This window comes from Notothenia rossii (genome assembly GCF_949606895.1).
Source record: "Notothenia rossii genome assembly, chromosome: 9".
Classification (NCBI taxonomy): domain Eukaryota; kingdom Metazoa; phylum Chordata; class Actinopteri; order Perciformes; family Nototheniidae; genus Notothenia; species Notothenia rossii.
Genome location: NC_136907.1, coordinates 22,984,242 through 23,011,922, shown reverse-complemented (window position 1 = coordinate 23,011,922; position 27,681 = coordinate 22,984,242). Strand labels below are relative to the sequence as shown.

At 41.0% G+C, this 27,681-nt stretch overlaps 2 protein-coding genes across 4 annotated transcripts in view; one reads left to right on the top strand and one right to left on the bottom strand.

Annotated features, from left to right (window-relative positions):
* LOC307020100 (sodium- and chloride-dependent GABA transporter ine) overlaps nucleotides 1-10,433 on the top strand; it is a 24,854-nt gene extending 14,421 nt beyond the window's left edge. For both annotated transcript variants that reach the window (XM_079651242.1, XM_079651241.1), the window contains 8 exons: nucleotides 2,176-2,279; nucleotides 2,823-2,947; nucleotides 6,741-6,853; nucleotides 6,947-7,087; nucleotides 7,171-7,270; nucleotides 7,846-7,946; nucleotides 8,051-8,218; nucleotides 8,714-10,433. In XM_079651242.1, coding sequence (XP_079507368.1) covers nucleotides 2,176-2,279; nucleotides 2,823-2,947; nucleotides 6,741-6,853; nucleotides 6,947-7,087; nucleotides 7,171-7,270; nucleotides 7,846-7,946; nucleotides 8,051-8,218; nucleotides 8,714-8,866 — 1,005 coding nt within the window. In that variant the 3' untranslated portion in view covers nucleotides 8,867-10,433. The remainder of the gene's footprint in view (nucleotides 1-2,175; nucleotides 2,280-2,822; nucleotides 2,948-6,740; nucleotides 6,854-6,946; nucleotides 7,088-7,170; nucleotides 7,271-7,845; nucleotides 7,947-8,050; nucleotides 8,219-8,713) is intronic.
* On the bottom strand, nucleotides 10,417-27,681 carry dhrs11a (dehydrogenase/reductase 11a). 2 transcript variants are annotated; one of them, XM_079651243.1, is made up of 7 exons: nucleotides 27,300-27,681; nucleotides 14,174-14,383; nucleotides 12,560-12,654; nucleotides 12,118-12,247; nucleotides 11,160-11,252; nucleotides 11,009-11,074; nucleotides 10,417-10,913 (listed from the first exon to the last, which is right to left on the bottom strand). In XM_079651243.1, exons 1-7 carry the CDS (start codon nucleotides 27,429-27,431, stop codon nucleotides 10,872-10,874), a joined length of 768 nt encoding a protein of 255 aa, XP_079507369.1. In that variant the 5' UTR covers nucleotides 27,432-27,681; the 3' UTR covers nucleotides 10,417-10,871. The 2 variants fall into 2 exon arrangements, with proteins under 2 accessions (XP_079507369.1, XP_079507370.1); XM_079651244.1 differs by lacking the exon at nucleotides 27,300-27,681 and adding an exon at nucleotides 16,599-16,751.

Below are 27,681 nucleotides of genomic sequence, written 5' to 3'. Positions count from 1 at the left end.
AATCAATGTGTTGATTCGCACAGACAACAGGCCACGGCTATGGAAGCAGCCTATCTCAATCGCCAGGGAGGATTACGATCTGCGCAGCTTCTGAACGCAGCCAGGCGGCTGCTGTTCTGGGCGCGCACACACGTTGCTCTCATCAGAGCAATGTATATTCCCGGCGAATTGAACAGAGGGGCTCGCAGAGCGCAGCAGCCGTGTTGTGCGAGGAGTACGGAGACTCAGACCTGTGTCACGCGCACTGGCGCCTCAGTGGGATTTGGCTTTGGTGTTACGCGCACTAAGCAAAGCCCCATTTGAACCTTTAGACCAGGTTCCCCTTAAACTGTTGTCAGCCAAAGTAGTATTACTTTTGGCTCTATCAGCGAAAAGGGTCAGTGATTTGTCTGCTCTCTCTGTGGCTCCGTCATGCCTCCGGATCCAAGGAGATGGCAGTTCAGCTGTTTTACGCCCTAACCCGGCTTTTATGCCAAAGGTCATCACAAGCTCGTTAGAGTCATGAGTGATCACCTTGGATGGCTTCTTTCCCCCTCCTCACAGGTCGAAGGAAGAAGCCGCGTGTCATCTCCTCTGTCCTGTGCGCGCGCTGTCCTGCTAGTGGTGCGCACGGCTGCCTTGCGCCATTCTCAGCGCCTGTTTGTGCATTATAGAGAGCGCTCGATCGGGCAGCCTCTGTCTGCACAACGGCTGTCACACTGGCTGTGTGAAGCTGTGTCACAGGCATATATCTCCTCATGGGGTGGATCCCCCGGAGAACATCAATGACCAGAAGAATGTCCTCCTCAGCAGCTTTGCACGGAGGAATGTCAGTGGAAGACATTTGCACTGCTGCATCTTGGTCTTCCCCCTGTTCATTTATTCAATTGTATTTGAGGGATGTCTCCCATTCCTCTCTGACACACCCTGTACGGAGTGTCTCATCAGAGTGAGTGACGTCAGGGATCCAGCTGTGCGCCTCTCTCCTGCCACTCGGCATGCGGAGAGCGGCCCTTTTTCCCTCTTATAAAAGGGATGTTTCCTTTTCTTTTCTTTTTCCTCTGACACATTTTTGGTACGGAGTGTCTTGTCAGAGTGAGTGACGTCAGGGATCCAGCTGGGCGCTCTCCTGTCTGACACGCAGAGAGCTGCTGTTCCCCTTCTATGATTGCTGCGCAAGGTGGGACCTTCGTCTCTACTTTCTCACAGCGGCCGGTATGTATTGTTCCCAGCCTTCACCCCGTCGGGAAGATAGGCATGTTTTGCTATGTTCCAGGGACGGTGATGCGCCATTACGCATGGCACAACAGGCATGGGGTGTTATTTAGCAGGTGTGTCTGTGCTTCTAGTGCCGGGCGGACCCAGTGGGGAGCAGACTACATCATGCTTCGCCCTTAACCCAATAGCGATTAGAGGGCGAAGCCATATACGAAATAGAACTGAGGTTACCTACTGTAACCCCAGCTTCTATGAGTAAATGGCGCAGCCCTCTAAGCGCTGGGCCCCACTGGCTCTACGAATAGCTGAAGAAAAGTTATTTTGTATGGGAGCAGATTGCCGGGCCTCCTTCCTATTTATACCGGAAGGAGGCCCGAGGGCGGGGCCCACCTTGTGGGTGGGCGTGGACTACAAGTGTTTCAGTGCTGCGCGGGTGCGCAGGGGGATTACCCAATAGCGATAGCCTTAGAAGGCTGCGCCATTTACTCATAGAAACTGGGGTTACAGTAGGTAACCTCAGTTTTCCTCTTTGTGGTCATGTTGTGATGGTCTGTGTTCCCGATGCCTCTTTTTCTTGTCATTGTGTGTCTCTTTGTGGTCTCTTTGCGCCACTTAGCAGTTCTTTAAATCTCTTAATATTGTTTTGTTCTCTGTCGTCTTTGTGTCTCTGTAAAGTCAACTTATATTTATTTGTGGTGAGTTTGTGTCTCTTTGTGGTTCTTTTTGTGCCTCTTGTTGACATGTTGTACTGCCCAATTTTATTCAAATTTCAATGTCTTTTTCATTGGTTTATTTCTTTGTTTTTAGTCTCTTATTAGTCGGTAGCTATGTGTCTCTTAGAGTGACATCCTGTAAGTTAATACCAGGAGGGGCCCTGAAAATTCAGGCCTCTGAAATATCACATAATCCAACTGTGGGTGTGGATCATTTGTACTGGCAGTGATCCGTGGGTTGGATGCTCATCTCTCTGTGTTGCAGGTGTGGGTGAACGCAGCAGCACAGATCTTCAACTCCATCGGGATTGGTTTCGGCTCCCTCTTGGCCATGTCCAGCTACAACTCCTTCAACAACAACGTTCTAAAGTAACAAGCCAACATACAAATTGACCCCTTCCTTCAGCACTGACAATAATGATTGTTAGGGAATAATTCTCCTAGATATCCACCATTTGCCCTTTGACATTTATGACCAACTGACGTTTGTAGTCACAAATGATTTATTGTTGTTGGTACACTGGAACACTTCCTTCTTGGGGTTTGTGGACTCCAAGGTGTGAAATCTTCAAGGCCATAAGCACATTCAGTGTTCCCAGCTGTTTAGTCTATCTCCCCAAATATGTTGATTACCTTCTTGGAACTAGTTAAAAGGTCTATCGAGAGAGAGGCTCTTCAGAATTGACGTGGCAACTCTACCGTGAAGTCAGAACCTCTGACTCTTTGACTTGTTTTGTGAATTCTCCGGCCGAAGCTCCAAATAAACCCATCAGTGTTTGCCATCAAAGCTCCAGCTCTCCCCGTGTCTCCTTTTGAGTCGGTGACTCCTCCTGCATTGCTACACAGAAGTTTCCCCCACAATGATCACTTGGCAGTCTGAATGTGATATTAAAAATGATTCTCTCCCCACAGGGACACCCTGACTATAGCCATCATCAACTCCCTCACCAGCCTCCTGGCAGGTTTTGTCATTTTCTCTGCTTTTGGATACATGTCTCATCTTCAGGGCATCCCTATCAGCGATCTGGCTGTGGATGGTAAGAAAACCAAAATGTTTAAATAAATGTAACTAATTTCTTCAGCTCTAGGGAGATTGATTTGATTTTCATTTTGGTTCAGAGTGCCATCTCTTCTTCTATAGTAATATGAGTTTGACAATTAATCGCATACATGATTGATTTTAATCAAAGGAAAGAAATATAGAAGAAGGTAAATACAAATGTGCACTTGTGAGTGTTTGAAGGGTTATTAATCAGTGTCCTTGCAAAGCAATGCTTCATGGTAGATTGTTTCGTGTCATTTTTTATGAGAAAGTTGATGAGCAGAAATAGAATTGGATGACATATGATTCACATAGCTAATTAAACGCTTGATGAATGGACAACTGAATTTAATGATCAGCTTGTCATGCTTTATTGCTGTTTCACAAACAATAAACAAACTGTTAATCAAAAAACAAGAAAAGGAAAAGTGATATATAAGGAGAATTTACAGTTTATGCATTGTGAAATAATTGTTAAATTTGAAAAGACAAATAGGCCGTTTCTCAATCTCGAGGATGCTGGCTTGGTAGTCGCTTACTTCCAAGTCACTTCCTTCAGAAACGAAGCAAGTATGCTTCCAAGCCACGGCTTCGGAAAACGAAGAAGAATGGAACAGGCTAACAAGTGTGCCACTCTCTCTAACGTTGTCAACATAAACTGTACCGAAAATAAATACCTCACGATGTCTTTTTTGAGAATGAGCATTTGATTGTATTTATTGGGGTCTACAACAGATGATACAAATGTTTGAGTCAGTAAATGTGTGGCAGGGGTGTTTGTGAAAATAACGGGGACAGAGCTGCTGTCAGACGAACAGCTGTGCGGCGTCATCACAAACGGACGTCGCTTGACGTGACGCTATCGCTTTCAGATCTTTTTTTTCCGCTTTCAAACTTTTGGCCCTGATATTGCTTGGGGGACGGGGCTTACCAAAGAGTAGTTTGGCATCCTGAGTGACAGGCCTCCCTCTGTCATGTTGCCTTCATGGATGTTAGAAAACTGAGACCAGCGTCAAAGTTCCGTTAAGCGAGCTGTTGAGCATCGTAGTTGGCAACAATCAAGTACAAATAAACTGTGTTAGAATGTGAAATTACGTATCCGCAACGAGCCAGCAGGTTATTCTGGTGGACCTGACGCCATCCCCCGCTGTCTCACGGAGAGATACCGCAGGTCCTTCCTTCCTGCAGCGGTCACATACAACCAGCACAGCCCCTAGTAGACCCCGCACAAAACAACACAGACTAGGCTTGTTTGAGACAAGCGAGACCTTCGCAGACCTGCGCAATTTCGATCAACGTCTTGCTTGTGCGTTGCATGATGGTTAGTCATTTTGTCCGACTTGCTCTGGTTATGGCTAGAAAGGATCCGTCTAGTGTAAATATGACGTCACGTTCTCGTTGTAATCGGAGCGGATCGGAAACACATCTACAACAGTAACATGATGCAACATACACATTAATGCAGCAGCAATATTAATAGAGAAACATCAGTCACTTAATAGTAAAACACTGCAAGGGAACATTTTATTGCACCAGGAGCAATCTTGGGACTTTTACTGCGACAACGTTGACTTGCCTGTGAATAAAAAATAAACCATAGTGTTGGTGATCTACAGTGTTGTCATTCTTCTTTGAACACCAACAAGACCGCTAACACCCTATTTCAACAATCACACTCCCTGTCATTGACATAATTAATAGATAGTTTAGCTTCTCACCATCATTTGCTGTGGCCAACTGATGTTAACGATCGTAACTGAAATGCTGCCTGCCAAACGTAAACATTCAGCCACGTGACATTCAGCCAAACTCTCGCGAGAGTTTTACACAAGACGGATCCTTTCTAGCCATAACCACATGCTCTGGAAGCTCGCTCACATGAAACGTTGAAATCTCGCGGGACAAAGACGCCCGCAGCCTTGAGAGCGAGGCGCGGCGAGGCGGCGCAGTTCCTCTCCACGGGCTGCGGAGGCGAAATGCTTGATGGGAAACGACTCGCTGGTATCTCGAGCTGAGCGCTCATTGGTGGTTTTTACCCCGTGCTGCTGATGAAACTCTCCAATTGGCTCGGCAAAAGTTTGTTGTGGTTTGGTGTCAGTTTTACGTAGCCACTTCCATTCACATTTTTCATCATTGTTCCACAATGTTTATCATCATGAAATTAATATCTATATATGTTATACTATACTTGCACTGCTTACCGTTTTCATACTTTATATATCTTAGCATATTCATACACACTGTTCATACTGCTCACAGGCTGCTGTGTATATTCATACTCCTCACTGTTTATTCATCATTCAATTCATTCTATATTTTATTCTGTAGATTGTGTACATTACTTTTTACTTTACTGCTTGTTGCACTCCTGGTTGGAAGCTAAACTGCATTTCGTTGTCTCAGTACCTATAATCTGTGCAAGAACAATAAAGTTGAATCTAATCTTGAGCAGGAACAAATGTATTTACTGAGTACATATCTGACATTAACAATTAAACACATGTGTGCATTCTTTATAAATGCAAACCGAGTCAAGCCGACTCCGGAGGTGGCGGTATGCCTTAAAGTTGTTTGCAATCCGCCAAAAAACCGAGAGAAGAAGAAGAAGAAGGCGAAGCAGCAGAAGAAGAAGAAGAAGAAGAAGCCGACTCGGAGCTGTCCGACTTCAGGCGAGCTTTTTGAGACCTCCCCCGGCTGCGATCGGCTATTCTCGTCTACTTTCGAGGCGAGGCACAACGCGTCTCAAACAAGCCTACTTGTACTCACGAGGCCTATTATGTGCATAATCCCTCTCGCTTTCAGTTGGTTTTGATTGAGTGTCCACACGTGGACGTTTAAGGACTAAAAACGATCCATTTGTCACTTTGCTATGAGCAAATAATTTGGGGCTCCAGCTAACAGGAAGTCACTCAAGTGTCACAAAGTAATTTAGCCTATGGGTAGGTAAAAAATCTAATGGGTGCTGGCCATTGGCCTAATCATATCACCTTTGTTGGCTTTATGTTTTTGGTCAAACATTTGTTTGTTTCACATTTGCATTGAGGTAATCAATAATCTTCCTGATTTAATTTAATAAAAATAATAATAATAATTTTCAAAAAAACAACATATTTCTAGGGGGTGCTTAGGGGGTGCTTTGGCAATCCTGGGGGGTGCTTCAGCGGCGCCAGTTCCCCCCTGGCGCCGCCCCTGGATTTGAAGGCGGAAAAAAGATTGAAACCTGAATCTGAAAACGTAAAATCTGAAACTGAAAAAAACAAGTATTCAAATATCAAAATATTTATAAAAGTGAAATATGAAAATAAATATATATATATATATTTTTTTGCTGAACTGAATCAAAATAATATTCAACCTGAAAAATTATTTCAAATACTTTTTTTTGTTTTGAATACAACATTGTATTTTTCAAAGTTCAGGATGAAAACTTGGACTTTCAAATAAATTGTATTTTTTTGAATGATCAAAACTTATGACCCTGAAATAGCTCCATAAATAAAGTAGGCTACTGTAAATTGATGAAAGTATTTATGTTAGTCCGAATAACCTGTCAAGTTTAAGGGTCACAAGTTCAGGCTTTTTATTTTAGAGATTATGTCATTATAAATACAATAACAAGTCAGTTAAAATTCCAAATATATGCTTGATTTTAAACCTTTGTATTTGTGGTCAAGTGACACTGAGTTGTGCAAAAAATTATCAGATCATCATAAATGATTCATATGTTGCACTTTCAATCACATTTCTTTATGATTTAGTGTCATTTCCCCCTGTGTTTGTGTATCCAGGTCCAGGACTGGTTTTTGTTGTTTACCCACAAGCCTTTTCCAACATGCCAGTATCTCAGCTCTGGGCTGTGATGTTCTTCTTCATGCTGCTCTGCCTTGGACTGGACAGTGAGGTAGACGATGGGGAAGACATTACAGTGGGAAATAAACATTGAATTATTTGCAGCAATTCAGAGATATATTGTGACTGATATTTCTTTTGCCAGTTTGCGATGGTTGAAGTGATGGTGACCAGCCTCATGGATGAATTTTATCACAAACTGATAAGGTTTTTCAAGAGGAAGGAGCTGTTTGTTCTTGCTGTCTGTGGCGCAGCGACTATTCTGGGGATTCCTTGTGTCATGCAGGTAAGGGTGAACTTTAACCAAAGTAGTTTTAAGTCACGATTTCAACTTACCTGCAGTTTTAAAGAGCGTGTCTCTCATTTCAGGTGGGCATCTATGTGTTCCAGCTCATGGATCATTACACTGCCATTGTGTCCATCATGTTTCTTGCATTCTTTGAGGTCATAGCCATCTGTTGGTGTTATGGTGAGCTCATATGTTCAGTTGTGTTCAAAGACCAGATAATCTACGTCACCTGAGAGTACTATTATAAATATATATTTATGTGACCTAGATCAGTAGTGAACGAAGAGGATACTTTACTTAAATAAATTACCAGACTATGAAAATACTCCAACTGCATTCAAAGTGTATAAGATAACACATTTAAGTACTGTCTGCTGAATGCAGTTAAAGTAGTCTGTGTTCCATGTTTTAGATTAATAATACTGCTGCATTAATGTTCATTTAGTATTTTGTTTGCTGTAGATGTGTAGGGTGGTGCTAATGTTAAGTCTTGTTGGTAGTTTAATCTATAGCAGGGCATCAACTTCTATGAGATAAGATTCTATAATAATGGAAAAAAGTATCTAAAGCTATCAGATAAATGTAAAGAAAAAAGCACAATCCTGAAAAGTAAAATTATCTTACGTACCATACTTGATTTATTGTACTTCGTTTCTTTCTAACCCTGCTTATATTTACCTCTATTTCTCATTGCCAAATGCTGTCAAGTCTGTCAACATGCATTGCTGTTTACTGAGTTAGCCTTCCATGCACAGGGGTGACTCGACTTTCAGACAACCTGGAGGAGATGACTGGAAAAAGAGCAAACCTGTTCTTCAGAGTGTGTTGGCTGATAGTTGCTCCCGTGCTAGTTGGTGTAAGTCAACACCATTTTTAAAATTTGTTTTTAATGAATATTACCTAAAAGCAATAATGAGATCTATGTAAAAAGTCTTATAACTAAGCGTTCTTTTCCTGCAGGTGATCCTGGTTTTCTCCATCATCCAGTTCAAACCAGCACGCTATGAGGACTACGTGTTCCCCCCCTGGGCTCAGGGGGTCGGCTGGCTCATCGCCATGGGCTCCATCATCTGGATTCCTCTGGGTGCTGTGCACACACTGTGGGTGCTGCCTGGCTCCTTCATCCAGGTGACATACATTTTTATTTTTTTATACCACAAAACACATCGCAGATATACCTATGAGTAGAAGTGGAATATAAGTAAGTGCGTTTACGAACCGACCATTTTGAGATACTAGCACTCGTGTATTCTCATATGCAACTTTATAATTGTACTTCAATACATCTCAAAAGAGAATATTATACGTCTTACTCTATTACAACTTATATACTCAGTGGTACACAAAGTATCTCCAATTGGAAAAAATGTATCTTACCTATGAAACTGAATTACATAAGTTTATAATAATTCTCAGTTAATAGTAGTTTATATAACATTGTGAAATTTGATATTTTCACTTGTGATACTTTAAGGGCATTTTGCTGATAATACTTTTGTACTAGTAACTTTTGAATAACGTTTCGGATTTAGGACTTTTCTCATCCGAGTACTTCTTCCTCCACTGTTATGTTTATATGAAACCAAGCCATTTGTTAACATTATTTGTCCATATCTTCTACAGAAACTGAAGCTGTCCATCACACCAGGCACGCTGGATGGAAAGTCAAAAATGGCTTACTACGAGAGGGGAGGAAGAGATGCAAATACAGGCTTAGCTGTTATCAGCTCCGACATCCATCTTACTGAAAAACCTCCACTGCAGACACACCTGTGATACCTCGCTGCTTTGCACGACGCTCTAAGGAGCTCAAATTAATCACAAATATTTTTGTATTAGTGTTAATCTTCATCAAACTGCTGGTAAATCAAAATCACATGATTATGAAATGTTGTTGCTGCAGATACATTAAAATTAGTATTTTTTGGAAACCTGTTGATCAAATGTTTGTTTCAAATTTGGTTGAACAGCGATTAGAATCCGTTTTTGTTGTGTACATGTTTATATCCGGCCAAATCCTCAGCTCCAAGGAGTTTACTTTACTAAGGGGGCCCTCTTTTGGCCATGTAGGTTAATGCAAGAATGAGCGTTGATATTATGAAATGCTGCACTTTTTATTACATTTTAGCCAAAAGAATGTCAAAGTAATGCCGCTTTTTTACCTTCACAGTCCGTACAACTGAACCTTAACCACTGTGTACCAATTCATTGTGGCTGACTCATTTCTTAGGTCAAATGCTACAGGGAACTGCTGATAAAAGAATAAACACTGGTAGTTAACAGGGTCATGCAATTCTGCCATGTCATGTACGGTGTCATAAAAACTCAAAGTCCACAGCTTTTGTCTTATTTCTACAACGAACATATCTCAGACCATCATTTACTTCCTGGCAAATGTTTTTATTCATTCAATTAAGGAGACATTTCCACTGAAAGTTACATTTCTAGGGTATACATGTACACAGAGTTAGTTTCTTCCCCTATATAAGTTCCCAGTGTTTCCTTCTTGTAATTCCTGGTAAATGAATCCAAAGTGCAGAACGACTAATTTTGCAAAAAGGTGGATAGTAGAAACCCATGTGCTTAAAGGGATAGTTCAGAGTGTTTAAAGTGGCGTTGTGTAAGGTACTGTTTTATATTAAGTGTATTAACTACAGTTGATGGAAGTTGGCACGCCCCCCAGTTTGGAAAAGCAGACAGGAGTACCAGCACAGAAGCTAAGCAATGTACTGCTGTGATTGGAGGAATCAGCAACGCGTATTTAGCCACCCATAAAGTCTTTAAGTGGAACTGAAGTGTGCTTTTTTTTAAAAAAGCCACCAGACTCCATTGAAAAAATTGATAATAATAAATGTTAAGTCTTAGAACATGAAAGGTTCCTGTTTCAAATGTAATTGTGTGACTTTTCCAAAAATGTTTCCAAACCACCAAAGTCCTTTTTCCAAGAAAATGTGATAAATTGTTCTAAATTTAACGTACACTTAAATTCAGATGTTTTATAAGTGTCTCAACAATTCACCGACTATGGATAAGTACATTATACAGCCCAACTTAAAGAAAAATAGAACTTTAACAGACAAGGGCACTTATACTTCCCCCAATACCTTAAAAGTAGTTGAACCCTGGATAGCTCTAAACGGAATGAGTTTGTGAGGTCATACTGTAGGTGAAGGTGTCAAGGTGGACTGTTTAAGGTTAGTAATAGTGAGTCAGACATAGTATCGTCTACGGTTAGTGAGTATGAGACCACATCTACCTAAGCTCAAAAGTTAAAATATTTATAAAAAAAATTAAACAAAAGAAAATGTCATTCTTATAAACAGCAATTACGGTACTCTTTCCATTTTATTTCAAAAAAGATATGTCATATGACCTACAAAATAAACCCAAAAAACATGTGCAATCAATGGCATACTCTTCCCTCTGAAGTGACGGCCGTGCAGATGAGCACAGCAGCAGCGACTCCCTCCTTTTTAATATATTTTGTTCCTACTGTAGTTTGGAGTCGGCTCAGCTCAGGACCGGGCTCAACGATTCACAAATACCAGGTTGCTTCATTCAGTAGTATTTTTGTAGTGGTTTTAACAAAGTCCACGCCCCTTCATTACCTTGCACAGCCTCCTTAAGGCTCCGGCCCTCATCCTCCACATCCCTGCAGATCCAACACAGCTGTAGTAGATTTGTTAACCCTCCCCCATCCTACCCAATCCTACCCACCCTCGCCCAGCAGAGGTCGCTAAGGAGTCACCATGGCTGCTGTCTGTGTGCTCCTGTGTCAATGCTATAACACCTGATCCACTGGCCTCATCTGCACATCTCCAATCTGGGGGCACAAATGAAAAGGAGATCAATACAGGAACTAAAGGAGCATTCGACGCTGATGCATTTAATGAAAAAAGCTAGAGAAGGAGAGATTACCTGGACGTGAGGAGGGGCACCGAGGACAAATGTGACTGCACTGGCTATGTCTTCTGCTTTCAAACACTGAAAAGTGGAGAAAAAGAAAGGATTATTGAGGAAAATGAACTTTGTTTTTCTCACTTTGTGAAATGCATCTTGTGACTCTTACTTTCATACTCTCATACACTGCAGCTGCTTTCTCTGGATCGCTGTTGTGATGCCGGAAGGCAAACTCAGTCTCCACTATTCCAGGAGATATACACTGCAGGGGAGGCAAATGCAAGAGGAATTTAGTGCTTACTATTTCGATGAAAACACACTTTTATAACAGTAAGTTATCAAGCCGACTGACATGACAAGTGTGGAAATAAAACTAAATTCTAGTGATCCATAAGTCTGATCAAAATGGTTGTTCTCTCAAAAAAAACAGGTTAGTACAGCTCTGGAACAAATTAAGAGCCCACTGCAGCATTATCCGTCTCTCTGGTTTTACTATTTATAGATATGTGTTTGAGTAAAATAAAAATAAATGTATTTGATAAACTACTGACAATTCAACAGACACTGGAATGGAATGGCTGCCATACATGTAGAGATGAGATTCAAGAAAAATGTGGAGTTGTTTCCAGTGATGTATATCTAAAGTTATTTTTCCACCCATCCTTAAAACAAAAAAGGTTTGCTGGAATAATTCTCTATGTTGCTACGTTTTTTGTGGGTTTTTCCTCTTTGAAAATGGATGAAAAAGTTGTCAGAATAGCTTTTGTAATCCACTCATTTCGGCCACAATAGTCTTAAGTACACCAGGCGATGAAAGCGCTACAGTAGAGCAGGGTTGATTAAAATTCATGTCTTGCTTCTTTAAAACATGGGATGATGTACTCCAGCCTCTTGTGGCCAGTTAGTATTTAAAAAAAATAACTGAACAAAGGATGTGCCTGCAGAACCTTTTTTTATTTTCCCACAATTCCACGGATAAAACTAAAAGCTGACTGGCAAAAAAAATGTTTTCCCTCTCTAGCCTCTCAGAGCTTCCATAGCTCACTGCGTGTACACTTATTTACGTGATCGCTTATAGGAGCATAATGCTACAGAAGGAACCTGCACTCTGATAACATGTAACTCACTGTGGCCCTGATGTGGGTGTTTGCTTCTCGGAGCTCTTGCCGTATGCCCTCGGTCAAAGCAGTCACAGCGTATTTAGTGGCACAGTAGAAATGCTCATCGGCACTCGCCACCACCCGATGCCCACCCATGCTGTAACAGGGAGGAGAAGGTAGGTTAGTATCATATAAAGTACAGAGTATCAAAGGGCTTTGCAGGCCCATCACAGTTCCTAAATATAGAAAATTAAATCAATGACTAGATCTAAATAATTCCACAACAGCATTATAATGAATGATTTGTGAAATGGATTGATTGATTAAAGAGTCCAACAGTCCTTCACATTGTTCCAGGTCCAGGCTATCAATGGGCTTTACCTGATACCAGCCATTCACACATTTACTGAGTTTTTTTCAGATTACCTTTAACATTTGTTCTTAGATTTAAAGTTGATTTATGGCTTACCTGTTAATATTGATGATGTGGCCATCGTCCACATTCCTCTCCTTCATTGACTTGTAAGCCTCACGGGTGCAGATAGACAGAGCTAAGACGTTCACCTGAAGGGGAGGGGAAGACACATTTTTTTTCATTAATTCAATGCATGTTCCTTTCACTGCCAAATACATGCCGTGTAAAAGAGAAAACATTAGTTAGTTGATATCATTTACAGATCTTAAAAGGACACTTCCAAAATCTAAAATGCATATTATAATTACCTGTAGAGCTATCAATATTTAGATTGTTGGTTTTTGTGTGAGCTGTCGGCCCCTAGAAGTTTGGCTTTTCTCCGACATTATAGAAGTAGACACAAGCTAAAAAAATACATCCAAAAAACAATGTCTCGTTCCAGAAATGATGACCCGGTTACTCAAGATAATCCACAGATTGCTTTGAGATGCATTCAGGAACTATTTTCTTTCTACCAAACTACTGCCACACCGTATCATCGCACAGGAGGAGGAAGCAATCGTCCTCTTATGGACAAGAGGCTCTCCTGAGCTCACCAAAGCTAGCTAGCATTAGCGCTCAGCTGAGGAGGACACCATTACCGTTTACTTCTTAAGTTGTTGCAATCCTATCATACATTAGTTGATACACTCAGTTGGCAGTTCTAGAAAGAATTAAAAATAGTTTCTGCAAAAAACTGCTCACAACAAAGTCTGTGTATATTGAGTAACATGATCTATGGAAGTACTCCCGATACAAAAGCAGAGTAGCATAGTTGCATTTTAGCAAATCCATTGTCTGGACAGAAAACGTCTCTATGGGGCGATATCATATAACATCTCACACGTTACCAACCAATGCTGATAACAAGCTTTACAGGCAAGTGGCAAAATATGTTTGTTTATTTATTTTAGGGTGAACTGTCCCCTTAAATGTGATTTTTCAATATAAAATGTGTTATGTGATGATGACAGTGCATGAGTTGAGCTGGTGCTCTCTGGGTTACTGTGTGAGACTGAAGCTGCTCTTCCTGTCCAGCTTGTGTCCTCTAAGCTGCTCCCGTAATGACGCTGATAGACGGGCAGGTTAAAGCCAACGTGGTGGCAAGATAGGGGGGAAGTGACCAAACAAGGTCAGCGTACAGATTAAACACAGGCTAAAAATACACTGCTGTACACATCCATTCAGGCTGCCATGACAACAGATGGACGAGCGTTACAAATGCGGGACTCTGAAGGCGGGGACTTTGGAGCAGGGGGTCCGCAGTGGTCAAGGGCTCAATGAATCAGATTGTAAAGGTCCAAACAAGAGAAATAGTGCTGGCTTTCATTAGTGGGCCTCTCTACAGAGCCGATGAAGCAGCCTCTGCGAGGGGGGGGGGTCTGTGTGCACACATTCTGCTTTAACTCTTATTCTTTATACAAGCTATACAAACTCTTCCACTCAGACTGAGCAACCGTTTCAGCTCTTACTTCTGCTTCACTGTTTGAGTAGTGCAACCATAAAATCAATACTACATCAGAGGAAGAGGATAACTCTAACCATCCCCACTTCAAATGAATATGTTTCTCTCTAGCTTTTTTATTTTCAGCCTAAAGCATTTATATTTGTGTTTGTGTCTCAACCCACGTCGATCATGTTCCTCCAGCCCTCCGTCTTTCCGCTGAGAAGCGGCTCGTTGTGGGCCAGTCCGGCATTATTGATGCACACGTCCACGCCCTTGTGTAGCGTCTTGATCGCTGAAAACATGGACAGGATCTCCTCCTCGTTGGACAGGTCACACTTGTAAGGGATCAGCGTGCCACTGTAGCCTGCGCTCTGACATTCTGCTGCCAGCTTCTATAAAAGCACAAATCAGACACAATGGAATTTGTTAGAGGATCATAAACAATTGATTATCTGGACTGAACAACTGTTAGGTAAGGGCTGGAAATGATTAACCTGCCATTATGAACACCCTACCCACTCTGCATGGAGGACAGGCACTCATCAAACCAACGCCACATCACTGGAGGGCAAGAAGTAACCTGACAGCATCAGTGTGTTCTTTTACCTTCAAGCTATTTAAAAATGCACTTTAGCTAGCAATATTAAAATATGACCCTGGAGAAGAAGCATGATGGGATGCCTTTTCTTGCTTCGGGATACAGCTGTCCTGTTCCTGCTGCAGCGGAGCAGGCAGCACTCCAACCAGGTCAGCTGGCCGAGCACCACAGTCGGTTTGATACAAACTGACACACACCCCCCTGCCAGGCACAGCTGCACCCGTCACCTGATGTCTCCTTTCGGGTGCCATTCAGACAGGAGGTGAACAGGGCGGGGCTGCTGGTAGACAGAGAGGATGCACAAGAACTGAAAAACTGTCTGTGTGAGCGTAAAACATGGGGCCATACTGAAAATGTCCCCCTTTTCATTTTTAACAACCTGCCCAAAGCCTCTGTTCCAAAAAAATGATTTTTGAAAGAATCCTTAAAAGAAAAAAATAAAGCCCATCCCTCTGGGCCTCCCTCAAAAACAAATCCCCAGAATCTCTTATAAGCACAATGCCTGACTACTGCTGGAGGACAAGCCTACGAGAGAGTGTATCGGAAACAAGAGCGTCACTATGTTGTCATCACTATCAAACTTCCTCACTGCAGGTAGGCTGTTATGTAGATACACTGTCAGGTAGGCCATCCATTCATTTCACTGGGAGCCAAATGAAATAATTGGACAGCCTTGTTACAGCAACAGATACCAGAGAGCATTTGACTGATCTTTGGTCTGGATATAAAGACAATTCTAAAATAATTTGCCTTCCCTAGCTTTGAAGTTACTGTTGTTATAGTTTTTTGTCCAATCAATAACATTTGAAGTACTTATATTGCTCGTGACATAAACTAACTATTTAATCTGTTTATTCTTTACTTTTAGTTGACCATTTCAACTGTTTATCTCTTACTACATTCTTTTAGTCGAGTTGGTTAAGCTAAGCTAATTTAATTAAATGTATTATCTTCCCCCTGGTACCACTATAGTTGGGAATTGCTGACAATATCAACAATAATTCACGCAACGATGCAACAAGGGATTGTTTACAGATTTAACCATCAAAGCACTGGGAAATGATGAAAGATCATCAAAGCAGCCATAGGAAATATTGAGCGTGTGACCACCATGGATATAAACAACGAAATTCCCGAGCTAGCTAAATATAAATGTCATGTTGATAAAGTTCACCCCTAGTATGCTTTGTCAGTAACGTTGGGAATTTCCATCACAAATGTATATTACTTGGCAAACATGTATAATCATAATTTTTTACATGACAATGGAGGATATCCATCTTGACGAAATTATCTAAGGCCCAAAACACATCAAACATTATTTCACTTGCTTTATTGGCAAGACGAAGTTAAAATAGTGAGTAATCAAACTGCAGCCTATAATGTTGAGCACATTTTTTTGTGGTGCAACTAATCCAAGAGAAGGCATCTGAAACGTAGGGACTTTTAGCAGACAGAAAATGTTGGAAGCATCATCATCAGCTTTATTTAAAGAGACTCTTGGTCCATCAAAAAGTAGCATGTGACACTACAGGTGAGGAAAGGTAATCATGTGGGATTATCTGTTAAATGTCTGACACCTGGACACAAGCACTGCAGCCGCTCCTAAAGAACACTTAGTATATGTAAAGCCTGCTGCTTTATAATCACGATGATATTGGATTAAGGGATAATTTTGGCTTTTTCTTCTTAACAAAACCGTAATAAAGCGAATGCATCCTATCTCACACTTAGCAGCGTGCAGATTTCCCAGCTCTCTCTTTAAGCTGTTTAACTGGGATTATCCAGAGAGAAGGCATTACCCGAATAAAGCTGTCAAAATGCTGAAACACTTGTTTAATCTGTAATGAGTACAAATCTCCAGCCCGTGTTGTAGAAAGGTGAACCATGCCCTTTAGTCTATTATCTGAAATGTGAAGCTGTGCTCACTGGTCTGCTCAGCTGCAGAGATGCCTTTAGAGTTCAGTATGTGAGCTGCCTTAGACCATATGTCTGTACTTCACACTCACCTGAATCCCTGAAGGGTCAGGCTCTCCGGCAGAAAGACAGACAGACTGGTGGAGAGGCTCTTCTTTGATCAGAAAGGAGGTTAACATGAAACGGAAGCCATGCCAGCCACTAGTTAGGGGGGGAGATTGTGTTGTGTTACTGAGGTTTAAGTGGGAGCAGCAGAGCCACCAGGCTGTGATCTTAGTCCAACAACAGGAAGTCTCAGGCTGTGTTTCTCTGTGTGTGTGTGTGTGTGTGTGTGTGTGTGTGTGTGTGTGTGTGTGTGTGTGTGTGTGTGTGTGTGTGTGTGTGTGTGTGTGTGTTCTGGCACCAGCTGTACTGCTATGGCCAGTATGAGGGCGGGTTCCGCCCACGCCCACAGTATGCTACCCCACAGATAAGCAACCATGCAGCAGCAACATAGTTGGCACAGACGTTGTACACACCATTCATTCAGCATAATGAAACTGGATATTTGCAGGTTAGAATGAATACTAAATGAGCAATGACTCGCCCTTTCTTACCTTGAAATTCTTGATAAATTTAGGTGAATGTGGGATGCAGATAACATCAGCAAAACTATATCAAAACACTCCAATTTCTCCAGTTGTATTCTTAAAACACTTCTGCAACAGTCTCAGACTTGCACAGGGGCACTACTTGTTCTTGCATGTACTGTTTATGCTGTAGGCATATGGCAACCTAAAGCATCATTATGTAACTATTTAACCTTAAAATGTAATGTTGATACCACACTAACTTGCTATAGGAAGAATGGAGCCTCTGTCAGTCACTTTCTGTTCGCTATTTAACTTTGATGGGCAGGTTTTACAATATCCTTGGAGAAGAGCGTGAGGATTAACAGCACTAAGTTGATTTCAGGCAACTGGATCATATTCATTAGATTTATGATCTGGTTTCCCCTCTGATGTCCTCCAGCTTCTCTAACCTGGGGGCATGACACAGACCTAATATCAGGCAGTGCTAAAATGCTTACTCATTTACAGGTTTAGGACTCATTCCTGCACCACCCTATTAACCACAGCATGCACTTTGAAACTACAGTTGCGCAAAAACACTGAATCATTCTTAATGTTGCTTCAAGCATGTTTATTGTCACACTTTTTAAAGACAGGGATAAAAAAAATCCCTCAAAATAGTTCTGCTAAATGAGCCTAAAAAACCCACAGAACAAACCTGAAGATAATTGAGGGCCATGTGTACTAGGCGCACAGGAGAGACACACCCAAATCTATCAAATGCACCATCAGAATCCTATCAACCAAAATGTAAACAAATCATGACATTATGTAGTAAAATTGTCTCAATGAAGAATTCTAATTCTGAGTTACATTGTGTAGTTTCTCTTTCTTTTTTGCTCTTCTGTGGACGACAATTCAAAAGGTTTTACATGTTGCTTGTTACATTCATATAGTTTTGTTCTTGGATGGTTATGAAAGACGGAACACACTGAGCTCCATTCATTCAATAAAATGTGTTTGCTATAACCCAGACAGTCGTGATAAGAGTAACACGGAAAGATAAAAAAACCTTACAAATGATGTTACAACAGGTCTTAAAGCTTTCACATGTTACAATAATGGGTGTACAAACACCCACGCAGCGCTCTCAGACACATGTTTACATGCCTACATGGTCACATTCACAGCCAGTAAACCCTGCAGGGGGCTGTTATATAAGCGCTACAATACATGAGGCATCATTGTCCCACACCACGTTCATCAATCATTTACCCACTCACGTGGAACTGGTGTAAATGGACCAGCAAAACAAGTCGCTGGGAGAGGAGAGGAAAGAGATAAGAATAAAGATGGCAAACCGCTAAAGGCAGACAAGCTCTAAGTGGTGAGCCAGATCAATAGCAGCAGGCAGCAGGCATGAGCAGAGAGAGCTGAGGAATTAGATTTGTCTCAGGTTGACTCAGGAAGACTCACAGACAAAAGATGGATTGTGTTATAGGCCATTTTGCCTTCTCTAATGCTCTGAAAAGGCCGGTAGGCGGTCAAAAAGATCTCAAAATATGTAATGCAGCCATAATTAGGCCAAAAAAAACGCAGCCCTCTTAATTCCTTCCTGTTCCATTTTTTAAGTACCTGTGACACACAAAACTATTTTGCCTGTCACAAAGAATTTTCATCCTCATTACTGTGACTGTTGACCAGTGATAACAAAAAGTGTGCGGCAGGAGGGAGGAGCAGAGGGAGGGTTGGCAGCAGAACGTGAAACAGAAGAAGAGTGAGAAAGCTAAACCTAAAGCTGATCAAAATGCAGTCAGATTTCTTTATGTTTTACTCTATAAGAAGGAGCAGAATCGCAGCACATGATGGGTCCTGCAAGTGAGGAAAATTCCAACAAATACATGAATTCATATTATTGGATGATTTTATTCTCATTGAAATGTAAAATGAAGAAAGCCATGAACCAGAGAGCCAAAAACACATTCTTTTATTGATTTCTTTTTGTTCTCTGAGGAGCACACCCAGTACTGACACTTTATTCCTCTAACCCAGGGGCGTCAAACTCAATTTCATCACGGGCCACATCAGCATTTTGGTTGCACTCAAAGGGCCGGTTGTAACCCTAAGACTATATGAAAATACATATGTAAATATTTAATATAAACGTATGTATTATAAGACATTATTGCCTCTGCATTGGATCATTATCGAACAGGGTAATAACTTGATAATTACTACGTCTGAAAGCAGAAGTCTAGGGCAAATCATTGGAAGTCTCTTCAGTGAGAATGTCACAAAATGATTAATTTTTTAAAAACCTAATTCTGAAGAAAAAAAAAAAAATCATATTTGAGATGCATTATGGGAAATGTAGTTTATGGACAACCTGCTTCTGTAAATCATCATGCAACCGTATAATAAACATATTATATTCTTTCAGAGCTCTTGTGGGGCAGCATTAAATGAAGTAGTGGGCCGGATTTGGCCCCCGGGACTTGAGTTTGACAACCCTGCTCTAAACCCTATCATTCATTAGCTGAACTACTATTGTGGAAAATAAAATTAGACTTCACAGAGTGTGGGGTCAAAGGTGAAAGTAGGCTGTATAATAGCATTGCGGCAGGGGAGAAGGGATGGATGTGCATTATCTCCTTTTCACAAACTGGAAAAACAAAAAAAGGTCTAAAGGTTGGACAGGGCGTTTTTTTACAACAACTTCAAAACAGTCCGAATAAGAAAAAGAGATAATGCTCTTTGTTCGAAACGACACTGATTGACAGACCTCTCTGGAGTTCCGATCAAGCCCTAAGCCATAAACCTAAAAGCCTGTGCCTGTCGATGAGTAATTGAGAAACAATGTTGGGTACTGAGTTCTGCAAATGAAAACGGCTTTCATAACCTCGATAGACTGAAGACACAGCAGGCAGCCTTGTGTTGTGTAACAGACTGGTGGAACCAGTGTGGTGACATTTGATTTCCCAAGTGATACAAATCAGAAAGAGGCAGCAGCACATGTTTATTTCAAAAAACACAGAGAACAGAGCGAGGATGGCATAACCAACATTCAATACTAGATGAACTAGAGAGCAGCCTTTTGTTACTTATCCACATAGGCATCATATGATAAAAAAATGACTCTCCAGTTGTCTTGTTGGTATTTGAAACATACAAAGGGGTGAACCCTCACTGTTGTGAACCAGCATGCGTCACGGCTATCTCTCATGTGATGAGTTATTCCTGCACCTGATGCCAGCCGCTGGAACAACTTTGCTCTGGCCGCAGGTCTGGGGGCGGCCCTGAGGCTAGCTTTGAGCCACATCATTATGCATGCTACGTTTTTGAGCCCAGAGCAGACAACAAAAAGAGACATAGGAGAGTCTCATGGAGACAGCGTTGATCAGAAGCTTCAAAAAGAAAAACCTTTCAAACTGGGCCAGTCGGAGCTTTGTCTATTCAGCATTTGAGCTTAGAATAGCCATAAAATGCTTCCAAAAACTCCCAGTAACAAATCCCATTTGGACGCTGTTGAAGCAAAAACAATCCAATTTGCATTCTTTCTCATCAACCCCCTAATTTTTGGAAACACTGAACTAAAGTTGTCTCTGTTTTTGTGTTGTAGAATATTAACTGTTTTCAACACAGAGTGCTCTCTTTCGCACTCTGCAACAAATATACTTTCAATAACAAGTGCTGGCCTGCTTCTGCAGTTGCACTTAGCATTTACTTGAAGTCCTCCCCCCTTACACATTGGCGAACACACAGACAACCTCACTATAGACTGTAAACGCAGAGAAGAAGTTTCCAGAAAGTCTTCAACAGGACGGGACAGGAAGCTCCACCTATCATAGCAGGAGGCCCGCGGAGGGAACATCACTGCCAGTAAAACCTTACACCTTGAAAGATGATAAGCTCAGAGAGGACGGTGGGTGGGGGTGCCTGCTGAATGGCTCTGTGGGGTCACTGAGCTGTCCAGACCAATCACGTTTATCTGTAAAAGTAATTTAAAACAATCCTGACATAAGCAATGAGAAGACATTTAAAAGGGAGGGTTCAGATTGTTTGAAAATGGGGTTGTTTGAGGTACTTGTCTATGGTCAGTGTAAAAGCAATGTGCTGCTAGGTAGATGGGGCCAACAGTAAAACTTATTTTAGCCACCTAAAAAAGACAAATCAATATCAGTTTACAAGTTGGATATTTTTATAATATTCTCACCTCTTAACTGCGTCCTCAAGCAGCCCTTGCCAACAAGGAACTGAATCGCTAACGCTCTTCTTCACGCCACCAGACTCCATTGTTAAAAACTTGGATTTTGTGTTGCAGAAACACGATTGGCTGGTCACCAAGAAAGTAGAAAGTGGATCCTATTACTCCACTGGCTAACTGTTTTCAAATACTACTGTTTAGAAAGCATTTGGAATACATTTGACCTTTTGCTACTTTGTTAACTAATCGGATAATTGAAATTAACGTCCATAAAAGTGGATGCAAAGTAGGCTGTAGACTTCAGTTCGTGGCTGCCTTTTAATATGTGTTTGTTAGACTGCACTGTCACACTATTATATTTTATTTTAACATATTTTACTGTGCTATTCTTTAGGCTCCTTAATGCATTTTAAATGTCCTTTTGTTATGTTCTTTTACTTTGTCTTAATGACGTTGATGCTTTTTATTATTTTATTATGTAAAGCACTTTGAATGGCCTTGTTGTTGAAAGGTTGAATCGTACTGAGGTCAGTTTTCTTTGCACACTCAATAAAAAAAACTGATTCTCTATTAGCATTTCATCAGAAATCTGTTTCAAATATCCGCGAGAAATCCATACCCTGAAAACAATTGAGCCCCCTGCTTTGGACTGATCCATACATGCTGCCATGTGTTGCGTTGGTGAGAAGGTCTCTTCTCTTGGGGGCAGGATCCTTGGAAACATGATGGATTATTAGTTAGGTATAAGTCTTTGTCAGCTTACAGCTCAAGTGGAAAACGTAAAGTCAGGAAAAAGCTTTTCTGCATGGGTAAGACAGAAGCTGAGCAGAAAAAAGCTTCGAGGTAACTTGATAGAAAATTGACAGGGGAAATAAAACCGCAACTGGAGAGGTGAAGACAGCAGTGCTGTCATTTCTCCTTAAGTCGATGGCAAGAAGTACAGCAAGGATCACGATGTTAAAACATAAAGAGAGGACTGTTTGTTCTGTATTTGAGGCCAAATAGGATTTTTAGAACTAGCTAACTCTTTATTTATCTCCAAAATGTCAAAACAGGGCGCAGATTAAAGGAGAGGCAGTGAGACAAACAGAGTAAAGTTGTCTGACCTGACCCACTTCAAATCCTTTTTGGAGTGAAATCTATTCACTGTTAAACAGCCCCTTCTGACACAACCGACAGATAAGGGTGAGACAGTGTCAGATTTGCAGACAGAGAGAAACTAATTGCCTTTTATTGTGTCACCTCAGCGTTTGAAGCATGACTGAGCACCTTTTACCTCCCTCTGAATTGGGCACCAAAAGAAAGCCAAGGTCCTAAATTAACCTCCTGGCTCCCCTGCCATGCCAAGGGCTTCAAGTTTTCATTTAGAATTCACCCGCTTACATAAAAGGTGCTCAGGCAAGCCAAAACAAAAAGTGGAGAGGCTGCAGTAACAGGCAACCGATGACTGTTTGATATAAGCCAGTAAAAATAAAAAAAGGTACAAAACTGAAACTGAATATAATCAATGTGTTCAATTGTTACTGTCTCAAAAAGCTATTTGCATCGACTGTCAAGATTTCAAAAAAAAAGAAAAAAAAGAAAGAAAGAAAACAACAATAATCTGTCTATCACTCCGGGTTTGAGTTTTCTTATCCATAATTAATAATCTTCTTTGGACATCATTTAAGCAGAACACTTTGCAAACAATACATCTGAAAAACCCACAATTTGTGTTTTCTAAATGCTTCTCATCTAAAAATGAAGTAGCTAAAGCTTTGAATTTTGATGGATGCCTCAATTGTAAGTTGCCTCAAAAGCATGTCAGTTTCCCTCTAGCAGTTAACAATTGTCTTAAAATACAAATATATGTATTTATTACAAAGGAGCAGATGGTCCTTCTGCATTAAGCCTAAGCTGAAACAAATATGATAACTTGCAGCATGGACAAAAAAGTAATCTGTCCTGTACTGAATAGATTTCAAATGAATGCCTGTTTGATACATTGGATCCTTCAGAAAAAAGCCATGCAGAGACTGGAGGTAACCATTTTATTGATCTCCAGTGAACAATGAGGAATCAGGATTTTTTTTCCAGCCTAAATACTGTTGGACTCAAACCGCACATTCCAGGAATCATTGAGTGTATAGGCAACCATTGAATTGGATTGATTATGTGACAAACCCAACCCCATCCCCCCCCCCCCCCCCCCCCCAGGGCAGCACTGACACTAATCTGTACATCAGCCCTGACCTGCATAAAATGGAAAAACATAAAAGAGCAATTTACGGATATGCTAAATGAAACGTATCAGACCAGGTTATGGAAGATTAATACAGAAAATGCTTTTATACATTTCAATAACACAACAAGTGTCATTTGTGAACTCAAGTGAAAAGAACACATATTACATCCCTTGTATCTAAATTCATAACAGCATTATGTCACTTCTCTTCATTTGTTTTCTTTGACCAAATTTGGTAGAGAAGTCTTAAATCTTATATTTGTGTTTTAAATGAGGGAACATTTAATAGGTTGTGGTGATCATCAACTGGAGTTATATTCCCATAACAGTGTATTTACTCCTGCATCACCTTGTGCCAGGTAAGCAGATATAATAAAGCCAACATATGGGCTATGTAGGCTTTCTGCTCCGAGATAAAAAAAAAACATGACCAGCCAGTAACTAGATGTCCTCCTTTACAGAGACAGATATAGGCTACAGAGAATATAAGATCCAAATGATATGGCAGAATTAATAAAACCTGCATCCATATAGTTATATTATTCTCTTCCTCTGTTTGCCGGTGATGGATGATATTTGCATACATAACTTAAGCAATTATTCAACTGTGCAATACTCTGCATTAATTACTTAACTGCATTACTCACAGCACTTTGGAGAGCACCACTTGGCATTGTTACTGTATTACACTGTGCTTTTTAATCATCCGCTTTTTGCCAATAGTATTAGCCCCAAAGACTACTGTATATTGTAATAGTTATAATATACAACTTCCAACCGTGGAAGAAATTAAGCATTTTGGATTCTGGTTTTACCACTAAATTCTAATTCTGCATGGCCTGTTTTTCTTGTAAAGAAAATGTGCACACACACGGCTCTCAATGGCACAGTTTTAGAAAGCACTGTCCTATGTTCAGAGGCCACTTCTAAACCTTTATATAACCATTGAGAATACATTCTGTCAAGAGAATTTATCTTCCAGCAAAATAAAAGCTTCTTCCACTTCCACTCTTTAACGGTTTCAAAAGAGTTAATGAGAAGCTGTGCTGCTGCTACTTGGCCGCGTCCCTGTCCTCTCCATTCCTGTACAGAGCCCATGGTGACCACATGTCTCCCTTTAGCCCCCCCCCCCCTTGCCAACTCTAGTCTCACAGACAACAAAACAATACTGCAGCCAGCCACAACTCTACACTTTCTACATGACTCGTTTGAACAGAAAAAAACTCAAATCTATAAATATCTTCCTTTCATTATCGTTTTATCAAGTCTTCTTTGGACGTTACAATTGCTGTTGGACAATATTGACAGTGAAAGGTAAGAAATAAAAACCAAAGAGAGGTCAAGAACAATCGCTTCGTGATGGACACTTGCATCACCCCACTAGCAGCATGCCAGGTTTGGCACAGCTACAGCAAGAACCCAGTTTACATTGCAGAGAGTACAATACGAGCTTTGTCCCTCTACTCACACAGACAGCTCTCTGAGGTCTTGTACAAGTGATGAAATGTTTCACAGAATGGGAGACATAGAAACCGGTCACTGATATCATTCCCTAATTTGGCCAAATATGTATGAATCTAAGCTTTGGTGAGTCTATAATAAAGAATGGTTACCAATGCTAACAGCTGTTTGTATCATGTAAAAAGGTACTATGAAGATTTGAAACGGTGTGACCTTGTTTCAGTCTTGCACAAGTCGCTAGCTGCTGCAGTTAACTATTGACCAGAGAGGCCATGTGACCTGAGCATGAATGGAGTGAGGCGATCTATTGCACAATTTACAATTACTATATGCATGTATGGGCATGGGTGTGTGTGTCAAGGTAGTGAAGATTCTTGCATGATAAAAAAAACAAGATCTAAATGAATCATGAGAATTTTTTCCTAAAAAACACTAGAAAGAGAAACTTGGAAATGAGTTACTTGCCTGCTTGTCATTTGTGCTTACACAACACCATCACAGTTCCTGAAACTGATGTTGCTCCTTTTGCCAACTATGTTACTGCAAACTGTAAACACAGCAACAGCATAAACGGGTATAACAGCCTTACAACTGTATAGCGTCATCTTTACATTCGATGTAAGAAAATATTGGGATTTATGACTGCTACCATAAAAAATAGCCTGCGGTGTATTATTTAAAGTAGTTAAACATGTTGTGTGAGGTGAAAATACACAGTACAACATTTTAACATTCAACAACCACAGGCCTGCCCAGCTACAGTTTTATGCTTTAAGGAAATACATTAGCTGTCTAAAAAGTGCTGTAGGCTTGGACATGTGTGGACTAAGGCTTAATTATTGGCTGAAAGATAAGCAAGGTGCAGTGCCTTATGGCTTATGGTCAGGTGATATTTTTTAATTACAGCTATAAATTAACTGGTTCAATATGCGTTTGAAAAATGCACAAGCAGTTGAAAGATATTAAAACACTGGCGCCAGTTACATTGTTGCAATGAGATCAGGAATTGTAATGGGTGTTGACTGATCATACTGGGAGAGATTTAAGTTCTGTATTATGCAGCTATTTGAGCATTGACCTAAAAATGTACATTTTATATGGTTCATATAATAACCTTTGTTTCAAACCACATCAGAAATGAATGTTTCTGTACAAAGCAGGGCTGAATAATTTGGAAAAAAACGAACTAATTTGCAGTTACTTTTACTGGTATTGAAAATGCGAGATGATTCATGCAATTGAAGGAAATTATTTTATCATTTTTGCATGATTATTTTCATACAATTTGCAGGCCAGGGCGTTTCTGCATCACTACAATTTATTCTTCAGAATGGTATTTTGACAAATGATAAATACATGGTTTAGCCCTAGAATGGAGTACATATAACACTGTGATTTATATGGCATGGGTCTTTTTTAACGCAACTTTTTTTTTGTTGGCAGTCAGTTTGACCCTGAAAACTACCATCCGGAACGATATTCTTAAGTGCACTAGTCAACATTTTAATGACAGTTTCCCACAACACTGGGGACACCCTGAGACTCCAGAAGACCAATGGGCGTGCCGCGTCCACTGAAATCTCTTTGGAAACTGCAGTGAGGTAATTTGATTCTTCCTGAACTAACAGTTTGTTACTGTCACACTGGCAGTGGATGCAGGATGACAGGGTGAGCCACCAGCTACTGTCCCACAGAATGGTCAGTGGAAGGTTAACAGGTATCTCCCTAGCTGAAGTATCATACTGAATCCCTGCTGACCTCTGACCGTTCTGGAGAAGGTCAACCAAAAGCCAGAGATTCTATTCAGCAAGGGTTAATAAGGGAGAGTGTTAATGTTGCATTGTAATGTGGTGGGAGATAAGCAAGTTAAGGAGCATCACATTTGCCTTCACATTGTTTAGTTAAAATTCAGGGTACATTAATATCTCTGTAATATTCATATGGGAAATCGATAACAAAAAGCTATGGGGATTTAACTGATTTATACCTATTATGATGGGATCGTTTAAAGAGTCCATAGTTGTTTTGTGATTCATTCAAATATGCTATCCTTGCAATTCTGTTAGGATTAATAGGGTACTTTATCTTGAAAGGAATTTGTTAACGTTACAGGTCTATCATTAACGCAACATAATACCTGACATGTTATTTTTAACGCCTGTCTTGCCTAACGTCACAAACAGAACACGTCCATAGTGTTTTACCTTTGGGGCTAATGGTTTCTAGCTGAAGTTGTAAGCTAATGTTAGTGAACAGTTAATGTTAGTTAGCTAGTTTGTTGTTGCTAGCTTGTTTCATGAGTAGCATAGACCATTCGCCGGCGGCTTTCAATTATATTAAATGAAATGCTTACCTCTATTTTGTCGACATTCCTGGCACAGCCGACCACCCTCATGCCCTGCTGGACCAGTGCCCGGGCCACCGCCGCTCCGATGCCCACCGAGGCTCCTGTCACCAGGGCCACTCTGCCTTTCCACCGCTCCATCTCCTCTGTCTACACCGGTACTGTACGCGAAAACAACAGCTCCTATGCTGCTCCTCTGGCTGCTTGGTTCACACTGTCAACGTCGCAGATATTACTGTTATGTGCGATATCTTCAAAGTGAGGATGCAGCAGTTAGAGCCTCCTGTCTCTCCTGTCTGTGCAGCATCCAGGACAGCGGCGGGCAGTATGCCTGAGCCCGGATCCATGCGCTCCTCTGGATGAAATATGAAGGGCAGTGGCGTGAGTAAAT

What these genes read in the sequence shown, in the direction of transcription:
- dhrs11a (XM_079651243.1), bottom strand. Translation starts at nt 27,431, where the DNA reads ATGGAGCGGTGGAAAGGCAGAGTGGCCCTGGTGACAGGAGCCTCGGTG. An exon ending in ACACCCACATCAGGGCCACA is followed by an intron (nt 11,253 to 12,117) that starts GTGAGTTACATG and finishes CCTCCCCTGCAG; the next exon opens with TGTATATCTCCTGGAATAGT. An exon ending in GTGCCCCTCCTCACGTCCAG is followed by an intron (nt 10,914 to 11,008) that starts GTAATCTCTCCT and finishes TTGTGCCCCCAG; the next exon opens with ATTGGAGATGTGCAGATGAG.